The 18,251-nt window shown below is 37.3% G+C and overlaps 2 protein-coding genes across 6 annotated transcripts; one reads left to right on the top strand and one right to left on the bottom strand.

The window, feature by feature from the left end:
* Positions 1-1,103: 1,103 nt before the first annotated feature.
* On the bottom strand, positions 1,104-4,949 carry LOC140013652 (probable inactive histone-lysine N-methyltransferase SUVR2). Of its 3 annotated transcripts, XM_072063250.1 has the most exons (6): positions 4,696-4,949; positions 4,431-4,570; positions 3,220-3,452; positions 3,034-3,069; positions 2,330-2,915; positions 1,104-1,719 (listed from the first exon to the last, which is right to left on the bottom strand). In XM_072063250.1, exons 1-6 carry the CDS (start codon positions 4,887-4,889, stop codon positions 1,328-1,330), a joined length of 1,581 nt encoding a protein of 526 aa, XP_071919351.1. In that variant the 5' UTR covers positions 4,890-4,949; the 3' UTR covers positions 1,104-1,327. The 3 variants fall into 3 exon arrangements, with proteins under 3 accessions (XP_071919351.1, XP_071919365.1, XP_071919356.1); XM_072063264.1 differs by lacking the exon at positions 4,431-4,570 and having other exon boundaries at positions 4,678-4,944; XM_072063255.1 differs by lacking the exon at positions 4,431-4,570 and having other exon boundaries at positions 4,696-4,942.
* Positions 4,950-9,741: 4,792 nt separating this feature from the next.
* Positions 9,742-11,942, top strand: LOC140013644 (plasmodesmata-located protein 2-like). 3 transcript variants are annotated; one of them, XM_072063191.1, is made up of 3 exons: positions 9,742-10,879; positions 11,157-11,282; positions 11,483-11,942. In XM_072063191.1, the coding sequence occupies exons 1-3, from the start codon at positions 10,141-10,143 to the stop codon at positions 11,488-11,490; spliced, it is 873 nt and encodes a 290-aa protein (XP_071919292.1). In that variant the 5' UTR covers positions 9,742-10,140; the 3' UTR covers positions 11,491-11,942. The 3 variants fall into 3 exon arrangements, with proteins under 3 accessions (XP_071919292.1, XP_071919296.1, XP_071919286.1); XM_072063185.1 differs by having other exon boundaries at positions 9,752-10,879; positions 11,151-11,282; XM_072063195.1 differs by lacking the exon at positions 11,157-11,282 and having other exon boundaries at positions 9,744-10,879.
* The last annotated feature ends 6,309 nt before the right edge of the window (positions 11,943-18,251 follow it).

The raw sequence follows: 18,251 nt of genomic DNA, 5'->3' as shown, positions 1-18,251 counted from the left end.
AAAAATAAAAAAAAGCATATTGTAATTATTTGATATAGGTGAAGTAAAAATATTATTAAAAATATTTTTATGAAAAATATTTTTAAAAATTAGAAAAAAAAAATTGCAATCACCCTACGCTTGGAAAAGCACCAAAAAAAAAATTACTTGCATGGCACACCAGTTCTTAATGCACATACCACGCGCGTAACGGCACTTCAGATCATGTATAATTGTCTCATGCTGACTAACTAGGATGATGTGGCAGAGCACTTGGACAAATGAAACCGTCACCCTTATTTGGTGTGAGATGAGATAAACATGTCCTAGGCTCCTAGCACCATCTGATAGGAGCTCCATTTTTTCACCAAAAGAGGAAACAAATCTCGCGCCTCTTGGGTAGCTCGGTTTTTTCACGACAGCCTCCTTAGGCACCGTTGTCCATTCTCCCCCATCAAGAATCGAGTCCCAGTGGTTACCGGTTCGAGGGGATGGGACATCTCCTCTCGAGTCTCATGGGGATTAATCGGATCCGGCATACCCGAAGTCCGGATACCTCCCGAGTAGAAAAAAAAAGAAAAAAAGGAAACAAATCTCCAGTTTTCTCTCTAGAGGTCTAGCTCATGCCGACAACTTGGCTAACTAGGTGATCCCTTGATTTAAAAATGTTTTAAATTTTGAGTAAACATATCAAAAGTATAGAGATTTTTTTTTTTTTGTTAAGTAAGAGAATAATAAAATTTAAGTAAAAGATAATGAGAACGAAAATTTGAATCCAAAACTTCTAATTTCTAAAGTCTTAGGCTTCGTTTGAAGTAGCTGTTTTTTAAATATTTTACTGTAGTAACATAGGTGAAAAATTTTTACTGTAAATGAAATTATTTTTTTAGGTTGTTTTTGGTACTTTTTATGTTTTTGAGACTTTTTGGTATTCTTGAGGCTCTTTTTGGTGTTTTTAAGATTGTTTTTGATATTTTTAAGGTTGTTTTGTTTGTGTATTACTGTAACATTATACATGAAAAACTTGTTTTTCAAAAAATGACTAATCCAAATAGAGCCTTAATTTTAATTACTAAATCAAAATCTCTTCAGCTAAACTTGGAGTACTAAACAAATCAGACAAATAAAGAACTCAACTTGCATGACTCTCATGTATTTAACAATTTATCAAGCAATTAGCGCTAATGTAAAAGGAATGAATGTTAGAACTTGATAAACCGAATGTTTATTTAAAAAAAAATGTTGACAGGGAAGAGAATTGGTTTGCAATTAGACGTCGGCATCTTGTTGAACTTGACATGGAGCAACAGCAGCAACAGGTCTTCTTGCTATCACCCATCTTCTTTATTCAACTCGTTTCTGCTGATTTATTACAAGAGTCAAAACCTAGTTCCACAACACCCGCACACATGTCCTCCATTAGCTTCATGAGGGAGAAGTTTGCGTCCAGGTTTTTGTACGATTTGAGATACTTTTCCTCGACCAACTTAACTACCGCAGCTAAACTAGGCACATGAAAATCAGGTCTTTGGGGAGAAATATTGTAGCTCAAACAAATTTTCACGTCTCCCAAGGATGACGAAGCAATCTCCAGCTGAGAAGATGATTTATCCGAGACCTTTGCAGCAGCACCATTACTCGTATCTTGTCCTACTTGGGGTTCTGCTGTTAAAGGTACAGAACCATTTGGTACTCTTTCTGAACAGCTTTTCCTTGAAGAAACTCCCTCTTTGGATGTCTCTATGAAAATCAAGATTATTAAAATCTAACGCTAGAAGGTGCAAACTGATATGCATTAAGGCTATCTAAAACTTTTTTAATTTGCTAATGCAAGATGCCTACATGTAACTTAAGTTGGAATTGAAACAAAAACCAAAGGCCATGCTCACTTGAACATTAGAAACTTCACAAACTAAACATTAGGAAAAAAAAATCTTTGACTTATCCGGTTGAATATGCACATAAATCAAGCTCCTTTTAGTTTAGTAGACTACAAAATTACATTAAAAAAGAAAAACAATTTTGATTCTTTATAATGTGAAAAAGTTTTATCCCGAAAGATAGGCATACATGTCATCAAAAATTCAACAAGAGCATCAAAAGAAGTTTGATCAATCACAAAAAACAGGAAGGGAAGATTATTTAGCAGTTATAAGTTTCTATGTCGCACTCATGAGCTAAAAGCTGAATGTGAGTTGAAAATTCCATCCCAGACCTAATACACCTGCAACACAATTCATGTATTCCAAGCCATAATGTTGGGTGTGAAAAAAAACTGATGTACTTTTCTTCGATAAAAATGTCAGTCTCAAACAAACAAGTTTGCAGAACTAGAGAGGGTAAGTTGTACCTCGAAGATCATATACTGGAGCATCACCAGCTAATGGCTCTTCTTCTGGCTGCACCAAAATCTGACGACCAACAGTTTTCTCCTGGGATACCGCCTGGGATGATCTCTCAGATTCCAACATTTTCTTCTCTGAAGTACAATGGGGTGACAAAGCCTCCTTCCCTCTGTTTTCAAGACTCGGTGGATGGGGAACAGCAACTGATTCAATTGTCATATTCATTTGGCTTTGGTTATTACTAACAGGCTGAGATGTATCAGTTCTTTCTCTGAATGTCAAAGGCTTAGGTGAAACAGGTTGCTGTCCTTTATTCGTCTCTAGTGATCGACATGATAAATGGTGGGACTCAATCATCCTGTTTCCATTATTCGGTAACTTTGTGCTCACCATCTGTGGCATCTGTTTCTCAGGCTGCACTTCAGGTAGTTCAACTGGCTCATCTTTGGGGGTTATGAGAGAAGTCCCAGCCAAGAGAGTAGAGCTATTGTGCCACTCTGAAGGTTGCCCTTGGTAATTTGAGCGCAACTTTTTCAAAGGTCGTCCAAGCTCATCTGGCTCTTGAGCTTGTTCCCTCACAGCTCGTTGTTGCTAGCCAAAGTAAAAAGGAGCAAACAAAGAAACAAGCACACATGAGGGAAAAGTCAGTTAAAACTAATTATAATTCTTAGACAAAGCCAAGACACAGATAATACAAACAAGCCCATACTTTGCTATTCTCAAGCTCCTTCTTCCTTTCTGCAGCCTGAAAGATTCAGTTGAAGCAGAAGAAGTGAAAAGTTAACCCATTGCATGAGAAGTTGATGAGAAGAACAAATACAACAAAGGGAAAAAACAAATGAAAGAATCTGATTGAGAAAAGTATAAAATAAACAAGGTATGATTAACTCTCCACCTCTGCTTCATCACTATCAAATATAGCATCAGCAAGAGCTCTATAATTTTCCTCTTCAATAAGATCCCAATTTTTATCATACAGTTTCAAGAGATTTTTCAAGACTGGTTTCACTTTCTCTTCAGAAATTCCAAGATCCCGCATAGCACGAAAGGCTTTTGCAACTTTAGGATTGGGAGGCATTGCCAACACCAGCAAACTAGAAGTGCAGCCTTCCCAATTGTTGAACTTACCTACATTTTCCCAAATCCATAAGCCAGGTGAAGAACAAAAATCATAAACATATGCATTTACAAGAAACAATGGCAACAAATGTTGCCTATAGCAGTGTCAACAATTAATTAGGCAATGCACAAAGCCAAAGTACCATCGATGCCTTGGAGAGGTGCCAAAATTCAAATTACCACTTCCCACCAAACAAAGAGAAACCATGAGTCAAGCTGACCTCAACAAGCAGCCCAAACAGAACTGGATGCTCATAAAATAAAATTCCAATGTTTTGTAATCTATGAGCATTAATCACTAACAAATTGTATGATAAGTAAAATGCGAAAAAGTTGACACATAGAAAGAAGAAACTCTATAATTAGCACAAGAAAATTTTCCAAGAACCATTCAGAACTTAGATTCTGATGGAGATAAAACGCCTGGGATAAAGTAAATCTGTTACATAAATTACCCCACTTGCAAATCAAACATATATGTTAACTATGAATGCTGGTATCATTGTTTCACAATGGAATATAAGTCATCCAGCATCCTTTGCTTGCCACGAGTGGTGAGTTCTGCTTATTACACTAACAAAAATTGCATATGAAAATATCAGAAACTCTAAGACAAATCTCCAAAGTCATTTTGGAAACCGTTTCAACCTAAAAGCCCAAAGAACAGCTGAGAAGAAGCTGAGCCCCTCGATGATCTTCTTAAACAAAGCCCCTTTTGCGGTCAAACATTCACCCCATGAACAAAACCTCAAGAAATAAGCATAAACTTCAACATAATTCAGCAATGCTAGAGTACTAACCATGCTAAGGGAAGTTAACAAAAGAACTCAACTCATACAATATAAACATGGATCTCGGAAATCCCAGCAATAATTTTCTTTCTTTCCCAAACACCCACTAACAACCATTAGACGATAAATGTTCTGCTGACCCCCAACAGACCACGAGGAAATTGGCACCATGCAAGATGAAAGTCTGAATCTTTACCATTCCCGTTTAAACATGCACTAGTGCTTGTCTTGAATCGAACAGTTGGTGTGCCTATAAATGAGTTGCTGACGGTGACAAATCTTACCAAAGAGCAGCAATGTAAGTAAACATGAAACCATCTGGCAAGCCACGATATACTACAAGCTCGAATCAGATAAATACATTCATATGTTTGACAGACAACGAAAAGAGAACAAGACAAAAGTAAAGACAAAATGCCCAGATGAGAAGCAGACTATAATACCATGAATCGTATCCTTACCAAGAGTGGCAAATATGAGGTTTTGCAGGCCACTCAAGCGAGAGAGCTGTAGAGAGAAAGGAGGGATTACAGGAGAAATAGGGCATACTTAGAAGAGAGAGTGAAATTGGGAAATTTTGGGAGGGAGAAGATCGGAGCAGCAGCGAGCGTGAAAGTAGATGAATCGGGGCGCGTCTGTGCATGGGTATTTCCATGGTTAAAGAAAGTAAAAGTGGGCGAATAATTTCGGAGCTTTGGATATTCTCGGTTTACTCGGTTGCCCCGCATACAGGCACTTAATCACGCTTGGATGCTGATTCCGCCTCGATGACGTGGCAGAAGACTTGGAAAAGTAGAGAAAAAAGGCTCTTTCTTCATCTCTCCTAGCTGGATAACGTTCTGAACGACGTCAACCGTCAGTATCCAGTTACGTGTCTGTATTTGAAAATTTGAAGTACATCTAAGGTGCTTGGGTTGTTATTCATGATGTTTAGTCTGTGCGTACACGATTTCGAATCTTCTATCCCCAAATTAATCTTTATCTCGTCTATTCCTTTTTTTTACAACTGTCATGTGTCTCGTCTATTCCTTTTTTTTACAACTGTCATGTGTCTCTGATTTTTTAATAATTCAAACTCAAAAAAATTGATAATAATTGATTGACAAGTTTACTTAAAAAAACCAATTAAAACAGATAATTCAAATTAAAGTACTTGTCAGGGTTTAAGGAAAAAATGATTTGGGATAAAAAATAAATAAGAGTTTTAGTTGATTTCTACGTTTATGACCAACAAGACTTTTTTTTATTAAAATAAAAATAAAAAAATGTTTTGAATTATCTGTTTTAATTGGTTTGAATAAACTTGTCAATCAATTATTATCGATTTGTTTGAGTTTTGATTATAAAAAATTTAGAGATACGTGGCAACTGTACAAAAAAGGGATAGAGGGGATAGAGACTAATTTGAGAACAGAAGATTCGAAACCGTGCATACACAATACGTGAATTATACACATGAAAAGCTCGACTTATTTTATCATAGCCACAATTTGCTGATGAAGCTTAGCCATTGCCTTTAGCATGTCAAGAGGCAAATAGACCGTTAAAGAAATTGTAAAGAAATATGAAATACTCCATAGACGAACTTTGGGTTTGTTTTCGGTTAATTATTTTAACTAATTAGAAATTCTAATATTAAAAAGTCAGTTTTTGTGATTTTTTTGTTACTTTTGTGCTTCGATTATATATATTTTTTATCACTAAAGAAGCTAAAATCTATTACTACTCAAACTGTAGGTTTTGTTGATTTTGATTATTCTCTATAATTAATTTTTATAATAAAATTTTGTAAAATCTAAAGCAAACAAGTCTTTTGAAGCCTACTCGCTTTAACTTTTATTAATGTTAGCCGTTCTTTGCGCGTCACTAAGGTATACTTAATTCTACTTAATTTTTCTTTGTGCATGACTAAGGTTTACTCACTTTCAGTGTTAACTATAATTAATCTTGCTTCTAGACAAAACAAAATCAGACAAAAAACAAAGAAAACTGTGTGTTTGGATGAGAGATTATTTGAAACAAAAAGTTTTGAAAAAAAAAAACAGTGTAGTATTTTTTTAATGTGATACATACAAAATAAAAAGATAATTAAAAAATAAGTATATGATATAATCAAATAAATTGTGCAAATAATAAACTATCCAAGCATACTCTCACCGCACTTCATGCATATCAAATAGATAGAGCGGCTTTGGAAATTGAAATTGAAAAAAGGAATAACGTAAAATTGACACGTGTAAATGGGCGAGTATCGATACACTGCAGATTTAAGTTTGAATATTTTTTTTCTTTTTTCTGAACGATGTAACAATAGTATATGAATAGTATGTTGACTTGTGCTGTATACGAGTCTATAAAAAGACTCGGTTGATACATCTAACATGGAGATACCGGAAAAGTTTTAAATTTCAAAATTGATTCTTACTAGGATTAGTTAATTCCACTATTTCAAAGTTTTTAACTGTATTAAAATAAACAAAAAATAAAGAAAAAAGGAATAAAGAAGTTCGAAACATATTGAGAAGGTTTATACTAAAAACCCTTATTTTGTATTATATACATACGCGCACACTAGGGCTGCAAACGAATCCAGCGGCTCGAGTCAAGCTCAAGTCGAGCTCGAACTCGAGCTCAGAATATTAAGCTCGTCAGCTCTGGCTCGCGAGCTTGAGTATATATATATATATATATATTTTTTTTATTTTTATTTAATAATAAAATTACGTATATTATATTTATTTTTTATTTTTTATTTTCATAGTAAAATTACATATATATCCTTAATATTTTATTATTTATTAAGAAAAAATATTATTTTATTTATTTTTAAAAAAATAAAATAATTATTTTATATTTTTTTCGAGCTCGAGCTCGGCTCGACTTGATTCGAGTCGAGCTCGAGTTTGAAAATTGCCGGCTCGTCGAGCTCGAGCTCGATAAAATTTAGTCGAGACTCGGCTCGATTAGCTCAAAACTCGACTCGGCTCGTCTCGTTTGCAGCCCTAGCGCACACATATATAGGTGGGCAAAAAACCTTGATGATCCTTAAACTTTACTAGTGATACCCTTTTAATTGTCTAACTAATAAGTATGTATATTTTGTTCTCTAATTAATAAATATGCATACTTATAATTCTTCCGCCTAATTTGTCGTTAAAGTTCAGAGAAAACACATAACGGACTACTCGATCATAAAATTACACTTATTAGTTGGAGGACTGGGGATGCCTTAAATAAAAAGTTCATGGACCATGGGAGTTTTTAGCCCTATATAAATGCACTGGATGGAGTGAGAAATAAAAGCAATTCTTTTTTTTTTCCGAAGAAAATGGAATAGTCTAATACGCCAAATAATTTTACTTGGAAAAATTTACTAGTGCCACGACCACACAGTTGATGCATTTTCGAAGGGATTCACGCCGAAGGCGTGCCAGAGGAACGAGAATACTGCCTCTCCGGGGGCCGGTACGCATGTACCGTGGTGCACCAAGAGATTCTAACATTTGATTCCTACCATTTTGCATGGGAAAATGTTATATACATTCCATTTCAATTTTTTGTTATTTGCACTAGTATCATTTATTTTATTATATAATTTAATAAATAAAAGTAATATGATTAAATTGATAGTAAATATGTGATTAATAAAAATAAAAAATGTAAATAATATTTTCCTTTTGTTTATTACTTTCAATCATTAACTTAAACTCGTAAGATTTAGGTCTTGTTTGATAATCCAGTTCAGCATTTAATGGATTCAGATCTTAACATATTCAGACCGTTTGATAACAAAAAATTGAACATCTGAATTAGTTAAATGACATTGAATTTTTTAGGTAAAATTTGTTTTCAAAATTAAGTGATAAGCATTGAATATAATATATATTCAGATGTATAAGATTTAATATTTAATAAGTTAATGAATTTAAATTTCAGATTTCAAGCTTAATTTTATCAAAAGCACCTTGATCAAAACTCAAGAAGACTTTACTTTAATCAATCAAGTCCAGACCAACAAAAGACGGATCCAAATGACAACAGCATCATTTCATCTCCCTTTGACCGTTTAGGAACCATCTCGCTCGTACCTGGGAGGCAACGAAACGACTAATGGTAATGATCGTCCACTTTCTATTGTGTGCAGCTAAGGATGGCAACGCGGCCACCCGCCCCGCGAGGGTCTAATGGGCCGCCGGGGGGGGGGGGGGGGGGGGAGAGGCTGCGGCGGCGGGGGTATTTTTTGCCCCCCGCTTAGAACGGGGGGGGGGGGGGGGGGGGGGGGGGGGGGGGGCAGGGGAGTGCACCCACGCTCCATCCCCGGCACGTCATCCGCTTGAAATATATATATATAATATATATATATAATTATATATAATATATAATTTAATTATTTATAAATTTATAATAATGATATTATTAGTTATATGTATTATATAATGTATATTAGTATATGTAATATAATTGATATTATCAATTACACTAATAATTATATATGTGTACCAATACAAATTATTAATTGATTATACTAAATTTACTAATATATTTATACTAAATCCCTAATTACACATAATACAATAACATTTTTTTCTCAAAAAAAAAACAAGCATAATAATGAATTAGTGATTATATTTGTACAAAAAGTGAAAACTTGACTATTTTAGTTGCATTTATTTCATCATGTTGGATTGTATTCAAATAACTTTTGTTGGATTGTTTTTATAAGTTTCAATTGTGAAATTACAATGAATAATAATTTGATAATGTGTTGATATTTTAGTATTTGATTATTTGCTAAATGTTAACTATAATAAAATTATATAACAAACTTTCATTTACCCCGCGAGAGCACCCGCGTAGGCCTGTCAACGGGTCGGGTCTAGACCCGGATCCGGATCGGATCCGTGAAATTATTGCGGGTATGGGTAGGGATTTAATTCCGTTTCCTGGATCCGGATCCGGATCCGTTTTGTCAAACAAAAAAACGGGTCGGATACGGAATATAGTATTCCGACCCGTATTAGACCCGGATCCGGATATAAATGAATTAATAATTTAAAAAATATATATTTATCAATATAATTTGATTAGGGTGATGTATTTTAATAAAATTAATTTGATTTCTTTTCTTATTTGGTTTTTTCTTTGCATTAGTTAGAAATTAGTTTATAAATATATTTTTTTCTCATTTTTATTAGAAATTATAAAATTTGGTAAATTTGTTCGGGTAGACCCGGATCCGGATCCGGGACCCGCCGGATCCGGATCCGGAACATAGAATAAAAGACCCGTCGGGTAAACGGGTCGGGTCCGGATCATGGATAGTAATTCGGGTCCGGGTCCGGAATAATGAATTCCGGCCCGGACCCGGCCCGTTGACAGCCCTACACCCGCGGGGAAAGTGGGGCCGGACGGGACGTGGCGGGGGAGCGAGAAACGGGGGACGAGGCGGGGGCGGGGGGAATTTGTAGGCAAATCCCCTGCCCCAACCCCGCCCCGTTGTCATCCCTAGACTGCAGCTATAGATCATAAATAAATTTTAACAAATAACAAATATGTTAACATCTCAATTAAGCTACTAATTGCATTCAAATATTTTAATGATCAAAAGCTTTACGGTGTGCCAACTGTCGAATTGGACTGGCAACGAGCGAAGAAGGTACTTAAAAAGGGGAAAGACCAAAAAGCAAGCCCCGGTACCATAACCTGCACAAAATCACAATCTCCGATCTCCAATCCCCATCAATATTATATATTTCCTTCGTTCCTATTCTCCACCAGAAATAAAAAATACTAGAACCCCCACTAAAAGTCTAAAACCTCTATATGGTAATAATTACCCCAAGTACTGCTTCCCAAGATTTCTAGAGGACTTCAGATGTTTTGAACAATCATCCGAGTTCTTCAAAATGGGTTCCTCTTGCATCCTCTCTATCTTGCTCTTAACTTCGTTCATCAATCTGGGGTTTTCTGCTGATTACACAAGTTTGGTATACAAAGGATGTGCCGACCAAAAATTCCAAGACCCGACTGGGGATTACTCAAAGTCCCTCGAGAATCTGCTGGACACCCTGACCTCTCGATCTTCCTCAACCAAGTTCTACAAAGCCACGAGCGGTCAGGGCCAATCAGCCATCATTGGGCTGTTCCAATGCAGAGGTGACCTCTCCAGTAATGACTGCAACAATTGCGTGAAGAAAACCCCGGACGTGTCCCGGAGATTGTGTGGCAATGCTATTGCCGTCAGAGTTCAGCTGGGAGGCTGTTATTTAAGGTACGAGGCGTCGGGGTTTAGGCAGGTGAACGCCACCGAGTTGCTGTTCAAGATTTGTGGGTCGACTCAGGCGAGTGGGAGTGGGTTTCAGGATAGATTGGACGCGGCTTTGGGGGAGATAGCCAAGGGTGTGGGGAGTAGTGGGAATGGGTTTTACACGGGTGGGTACCAGTCGGTGTATGTGTTGGGCCAGTGTGAAGGTGATTTAGCAAGTGGGGGCTGCGCGGACTGCGTGAAAGCCGCCAGCCAGAGGGCTAAAAGTGAATGCCCCGCCTCTATTTCAGCTCAGATTTATCTTCAACAGTGCTATATTAGCTATACATACTATCCCAATGGGGTCCCCCCCAGATCACTGTCATCGTCGGGATCAGGAGGTAAATACATGATACTCTGTAAAGGGAAATCTGATAGCTTTGCATCTGTTAATTGATCTTGAATTTATTAGTGGCGCGGCTTAGAAATTTGATACCAGTAGGTAGTATCATTAAGTTTGATCAAACGAAAGAAAATAATGAGGAGGATGATGATTGGTTGATGTCTCTATCACTACTATCTTTCTGTACAAATGACAATTGTGATGTTTAAGTGATACTAGTCTACTTAGTATTTAATTCTGTGGCGTGCGTTTTGACTGGACTGGTGTAGGAACAGGGCCAAACACGCAGAAGACGGTGGCTATTGTGTTGGGAGGGATTGTGGGGGTTGGCTTGGTAATTGCAGTTCTCTCAGTTATGAGATCAGGACTGAAAAAAAAGGGTCGGCCCAAGGATACAGGAGGTTAGTTTTTGTAGTATTACCGTCGTGCACCATTATATTAGTAATATTAATATTAATGCGGTGAATCAAAATGCTTCAAGTAGGAGCCTTTTCTATCTCTAGGGTTCCAGATTATCACCCTTTTTTCTTCGTCCGTTTGTTATTAGTTGGATTAATGCGAATATGGATTTGTGATTGCGATTGTCCATTCATTATTGCAGGTTATTAAGAAGGAAAAAATATTGGCAGAAAGAGAGGTGTAAACTGTAAGTCTTCAAAATCAAGAGAGAGAGAGAGAGAGTGTGTATATTCACAGGGGAATCCTAAAGAGAAAGCACCAGGCAAAGGGTGGCAGTGGAACCGAGCCTTTCAGAGTTTTCTTCTCATCCAAGTTGTCGCGTCTTTTCTTCTTTTCTGTTTTGCTCACAAAAGCTGGACAGCTGTCTCTATATCATACTTGCTGCATAGAGAAACTAATCAAGGATAGTTGTGTGTTAGGCATCGGTTGTAGTTTGATTGGCAATCGTCCTCCTGGCAGCAGCTGTATATTGATTCGAACATGTGAATTGGTAGTCCCTTTAGGATTTGAAGTGCTTGACTGGGTTCTCCACTTCACACTCTGAAAAGCAAATGATTTTCATCTCTTTTGAAGATCAAATACTATATCAGATACTTGTGAGATCCCCTCCCTTTCTCTCTTTTTTTTGTGGTGGGGGGGGGGGGCATCGGACTAGATTGTTCATTTTTTATATCAAATGCTTAATTTAATATGCTTTACCATGTCTTGATTCTTAAGTAACGGTTCACCCATCCTAAAAATGCACTCCCCAAGCCTTTTGTCCATTCATCACTTGATAGTTTCTGGGAGTATCACAATCTCGGATGACACAGCAGGTATGAACTTGATGCACCCTTCTTTCCCAGTAAAATTTTGCCGAAACCAAGGAAAGTAAATATAGACAAAAGAAGATCCCAGTGAAAATTACTACTGTTTTGGTGGTTCAATTATGCTCAAGTAAAATAAATCAATTGGCAGATCTTTTCTTCTTCTTGGCTGAATGGTTTCCTTTATGTTAGTTATTACTCACTATTGAAAAAAAAAACACATGGGACAAAGCTCTCTGCTCATCTCCTCATCACTTGCTTTTAGATGTTTTCTTTTCTTTTTCTCTGCTTTGTTATAACTTTTCTAAAGCGGCAACCTAAAGTCCTAAAGTATATCAAAACTTGAAAAAGAAGAGAAGCAGTGATTGCGGGTAAGTGGAAACTGCTTTGCCGATGGGCCTGAGAATGAAGTAGCCATAGGGGCTCCACTCTCCACTCTCGCCATAGGGGGGTTTGGGGTCTATTTAGGTCCTAGTAGCAGGGCTCCCTGCTGGGTTTGCTTGAGTGCAGAAGTGTATCCGAGCGGACGCTCAACAGATGGTTTTTATGCGTTTCATGCCCTTTCAGAACCAATCAATCATTCGCAGAGGACAAACATTAAATCCTAACTGGAACCTAATTTGGTATTATTTCAAGCTCTCAAAAAGTTAATCGACCCTAAGAGACGTGTAGATATCCTCTCTTTCTTTCAGCACTAGTTGGCCTAAGGGAGGTCCAGACCAGTACCTTCTTATTTTCTTTTTAACCGGCAACGAATCACAATCTTCCCATTCTGATAAACAGAAAAGTCGCTCAGCACCTAATCTTTCTCGCCTTTTACTCCTCTTCTGCAGTCCAAACTTGCAGCAGCAGGTAAACCATCACTAACCAGCCACAGGCAAAACAGCAGTTTTAACTGGATAACCTAGAAGTCTAGACGGCTAAAGAAATATATTCTGCTCTGATGGCTGATGCTCCCTGCGGGAATTATCTAGCACTGTTTTCAACAGATAGTAGCTGCAGAAGGAAGGAGCCAGGGGATATTTGGTTTCAACCCAGAAAATAGACATGGCTTGTCCAAAATGGCAGCTGCATAATGTGTAAACTAAAAACAGCTGATGCCCAAATCAATCAGAGTTTTGTACTGTACTACGTTTAATTGAAACTTTTCAGACCGTCAACCTTAAGAAACCTATTGGTGCTCGTCGATTCCAATACAGAGGATGGTATCATCTTTTACGTTTGATTGTTGTTTCAGCTACAAAATACTCAGGTAAGGGGCAAACCACTTTGTCTACCCCATGGCAGATACAAGTACACGACAACCTGGGAATGGATGCTAAAAGGAAGGCTCATATAGGCCAGGAATCATACCGTGACGCTTTGAGCAACAATCTAGTGAAGATTTCTTGCACATAGCACAGCAAAAGCAATGGTTTAACCAACAAGAATACAACACCATAGAAAAATGATAGATAACTGGTTTTGTCCTTGTAGCCAAAGAAAGGTAACAGTTTGCTGGACCAGCATTATGCAATAATCCTGAGGTTATTGCCCAAGAGAAACAAAATATTTATGTTTGATGGACAAACTCCGGCATATCAGGAACTAAAACCAAAAGCTAACTCATCATCAACCAACAATCGGACTCCTTAGTAAGGGTGTAAATGATTCCAGCTACACATGATTACCTTGATGCTGGTTCTTTGAGAACAAACAGCTAGAGTAACAAAACAAGTCAAGCGTGAGTTCAAAAGTAAGTTGTCAGTCCTTACCAAAAATTTCCTGGTATGTAACTTTTCTCTGATTAGTAATCACTCTCTCTCCTACCAACAAAGCTTAAGATTAGAGATAACCCACTCAGAACAAGTTGATAAGCTACTTCATGGAACCAATGATGCGTACGCGCTTACCTTTAGGCACCTTTTTCATAGTTTTTTTGCAAAAATTTTAAATCTGCTCTAACTGAACAAAATGTATGGAATGTAAGTATTACAAATGTTGGAACTCTCTCCACATTTCGAATTTTAGAAGTTACTTCTTTACCATTGATTTGGAAGTTCATTAAAAACCAACAAGATAGTAAGAAAGATTACTACCCAAGTACCCGTCTTCCGAGAACCTTAAATAATGAAAGATGATAAATTGTTCAAGATATGGTCCCAGAGACTCCCAGTGGATCTATTCCTTCAAATGAGCTTAACGCTAATTCAAAGTTGCCAATCTTCAACTAAAAACCCACGAGTGATCACTCGATTTATGTAGCAGCAAACATGCTTACAAGCAAATATTGCAGGCATAGCAAACATTTCAAAAAACGACGAGTATATGTTAAAGCCGAATTTGAAGCAGGCAACTACTTCGTTTTGGAACCAACTCAACAGTAACTTTTTTTTTCAATCCACACCAAACTAAAGGAACCCTAATTAAATTTTTTTAAAAAAAATCCAAATCCTTATTCCTACAGGAAAATCACAACAATATAACAACATAGAAATACAAAGCCACGATTCTGGAATGGTTAAAACCGTCAAAAAGTTTTATTTTTTTCCTTGTCTGTTATATATAAAGAGACAAAAAAAAGGGGGGAAACAAAATAATTGGCCATCGAATAATAGTGAACTTAGCTAGCTATTCGATATCGCTTATTTTTGGGGTCCAGAGGCGGAGGGAGAGGAACCAAGCAAGCTGGCATGCTGAAGTTCGAGTTCGGAGAGCTGCTGGTCGCGGTCCATCTCAATGATGAGAGGAACGATGAGGACCAAAAAAGTAGTCCCGGCAATCCACGCGGCCTTTCCAGTACTCTGGAGAAGCTTCTTAGTAACGAAGGCTGCATCGGAGGCAACGCGCTTGCCTTGATAAACCACCGGAGACTGGGAGAACGATGACGCCATTCGAGATATTACACCTCCGCCGCTCTTGCTGCTGGATCCTCTATCCGGCAGTGAAACACCTCCACTAATTCTGGCCGACGACATTGAACTTTTTATTTTTTGAACTCTAATTAAGGAACTCGGACGGGAGGAGTAAGATTGGGGAAGGACTAAGGAGGCTGCGCGATTTAAGTAGGGTAGGACCTTGCGAGGCGTTTGGTGGTGAACGAGGGCGTCGTGGCTCGTGAGGTTTTACATTTTAGGGTACTCTTTTATTGTAGAAGTACCACAGTAAGGATTAATTAGAGTTCCGCCCCCAAAAACTATTGCCCAGGTTCATTCCGGTCGATAATTCGAAGTTCTCGTTGTCCTTTTTATTTCTTCGCATTCTTGGCTCTTTCTTTGTGACAGCAAAATATCCATTTCCTCGCAGTAATAATTACTTGGGGTGACAACAAAACCAGCTGCAACTTCAAAGATAACCTCATCTCAAGTCGATTTCGAACATTAACTCGAGTTGTTTGAAACCCTTCTGGATTCGATTTCAAAATTTTATGTATTTAGTTTGAGAGCTCATAAGCTTTTTGAGCTTTTCATATGTTCGTTTTCTTTTATAATGGTGGAATTACCTAATAGCTAGTTTGTGAGTTGAGGATAGAAAAGAAAAGAAGAGAAAGGATAAGTTATGTGAGAAAAGAAAGGATAAAAAAAAAAATTTGTAAGCTTCCATCAGTTTTCCTTCGCTTTCCGCCCGTTTTGGTCAGAAAATTTTTGCACTGTAGCAGCGCTTGGCTTCTCTTCAAGATCCGTTCGTTTCTTTTCTTTTCCGTCTCACTAAAATCTCCCAAACGTGAAAAGTTCACCTTTCCCTTCCTTTCTTTTCTATTCCTTTGAAATCTGAACTCCCAAACTAGCTATTAAATGTTTTAAGAATCAATTCTTATTTGAGCAATCGAGCTCGCTTTGTTTTTTCGAGTGAGTTCAAATTCTTTAAAACTTAATTGAGTGGATCTCGTGTATTTGAATATGATATTTGTTGAGTTGAAGTTCTAGTATAGATTAATATCCTTTGAGTTCAAACTTGAAACTACTATTGAAATTGATTGATTGTCACCGCTAATTATAATAATTAACTATCTTTTTCATGTAAAACAAATAACTTACTATTTTGGGTGCAATAGAAAGGATTACCATTTTTGTCATTATCTTTGAATTATTAGCTAAGATACCACAAACGTAGGGCTAAATGGAACAAATCATAACATCAATATATATATATATATATATATATATTAGAGTTCTTTTGGCTATTTACATCCTTCACATATTTTTTATATTTAGGTCCTGTTTGGCAAGTGAGTTTTCTAGGTATTTGTTAAAAATTTTACTGTAACTTACTATAAAAGTTTTTAAAATTTGTTTTGAAGTGTGTAAATTTTTGAATTTTTTAAAATATGTAGTTTAAAACGAGGTGAAATAATAGGGCAACAGTAGCCCCATGGCCCCCATAATCATCTAAATATATATGTGTGTTGTACTTTTTGGGCCTTTGGCGGGTCGACAATGAAGATCCAACCCGATGTAAGTGATGCCGGGGAACATCCGAAGGGCCCGGATTTTATTACTCCCACGCAACTTGCATCCAGTCTACAAGAAACAGCCGAAGCAGCTTGCGCTGGATTGCGGCATGGCCCAATGACGATATAAACCGCAGCTTCGTTGCCCTATATCTCCAAGACTCAACTCAATTTTCCCCCCTTCTCTTCATTTCCATTAGTTTGCAGTAGAATAGATACCTCAACGACAAAACTCAAAACCTTTCGCACGCAAGTCTCCCAAGGCTCTCGAAACTTCATCGGTAGTTTATCGCCATCACTCACTGGTAGGTAGGCTACGCTCTTACGTCCTGCTTTCAAATTATCTTAGTTTGAATTGAACAATTAAATCTGCGCCTGTTCATGGAGACAAATCCTTTCTCTTTTTTAAATGAAACTTCGTTCCCCCCCCTCCCCCCACCAATTTGTTTAGTTGATTAGTAATTGTTTTTCTGGATTTGTTTTCTTTGAGTTTCTTTCTTGCTCGTACAGGTTAATTTTGTTTGTTAGTATTAGATTCGTATTTGTGTTTAATTAAGCTAAACCCTAGGTGTTCCGCGTCCAGCAAGACTGCGTATGCGTATACTTTTAGTTTGATTATTAAATTGTCTACTGGTGGTTTAATTATTGAGATTTATCTAGTACTGCACAGGGATATGTTATGAGCGTGGAGAGGAAATGTGGGAGAGACATTGTGTTTTTCTCCATCATATTTTCACCGATTCTTCCCGCATATTATGTCTGTTTGCTTTCGTTCAACTTTTTTTTAAGCTGCTTTTGCTTTTCTGGGGAGAGATGAAAAGAAGGGTGTTCGCTAATGTCAAATCCAGAGCCATACTTCTGTCCTTATTATCCAAGACTCGTGTTAAATTGAGCTTGAAGTAGTTGGTATCTTTCTATATAATAATCAGTAGCTTGAGTTCAAGTAAATGTACAAACCCCGGTTCATTGACGCATGAATGTATAAACGGATGGAACCAGGAAAATCGCAGAAGAAGAGAGGAAGAAGAGAAGAGTCGAGTGAGGAAGGGAGAGGATATTTGGTGGCATTGAAGGCGGTAATTTTCGTGAGTGCAAGAAGATTTGTTCCATTAATTTAAATTTAGGACATCATGGTATTTTAGCATTCCCTGTTGTATGACAAATTTTATCAAGAAATTATGTCCCATAGGAGTCAAATAGAAAGGAGTAAATGTGATCCTTGAAACGGCCATGCTTTTTAAATTCCTTGTGCTTGATCTTTGGTGCAGAAAGGTGTTCCTTTGTTGAAGTCCTTTGCGTTGAAGGTTATGTGGTGTTTTTGGTCTTATCTGTGAATGAACTGTGTGCTTGTGATCTATTGCTGCATGTCATCGCTTCTGATGATAAACTGAAAAATTGCCTTTTTATTTCTTTTCTTTGATGTACCTCCAATGAGGCGGGACATTCAGAAAAAGATGCTTGAAGCAAGTTTTCTTCATTCCTAATGTCAGGAATAATGAAACATAGGTTTTTACAACAACTTAATTGGACTTGTATGTGTATACTGAAAACGCTGGATACTTGTAAGAAGCCTGTGCTCTTTTGCTGGTTAAAACAAGCTGGCTTTTCTGAACTCTTTAACTCAATAAACCTGCAAACTCTAGTGTTAGTGTGCATGTGCATGTGCATCTGTGTTA

The sequence above is a fragment of the Coffea arabica genome, chromosome 1e (assembly GCF_036785885.1).
Source record: "Coffea arabica cultivar ET-39 chromosome 1e, Coffea Arabica ET-39 HiFi, whole genome shotgun sequence".
In the NCBI taxonomy this organism is placed as follows: domain Eukaryota; kingdom Viridiplantae; phylum Streptophyta; class Magnoliopsida; order Gentianales; family Rubiaceae; genus Coffea; species Coffea arabica.
This window is presented reverse-complemented; position numbering and strand designations above follow the sequence as displayed.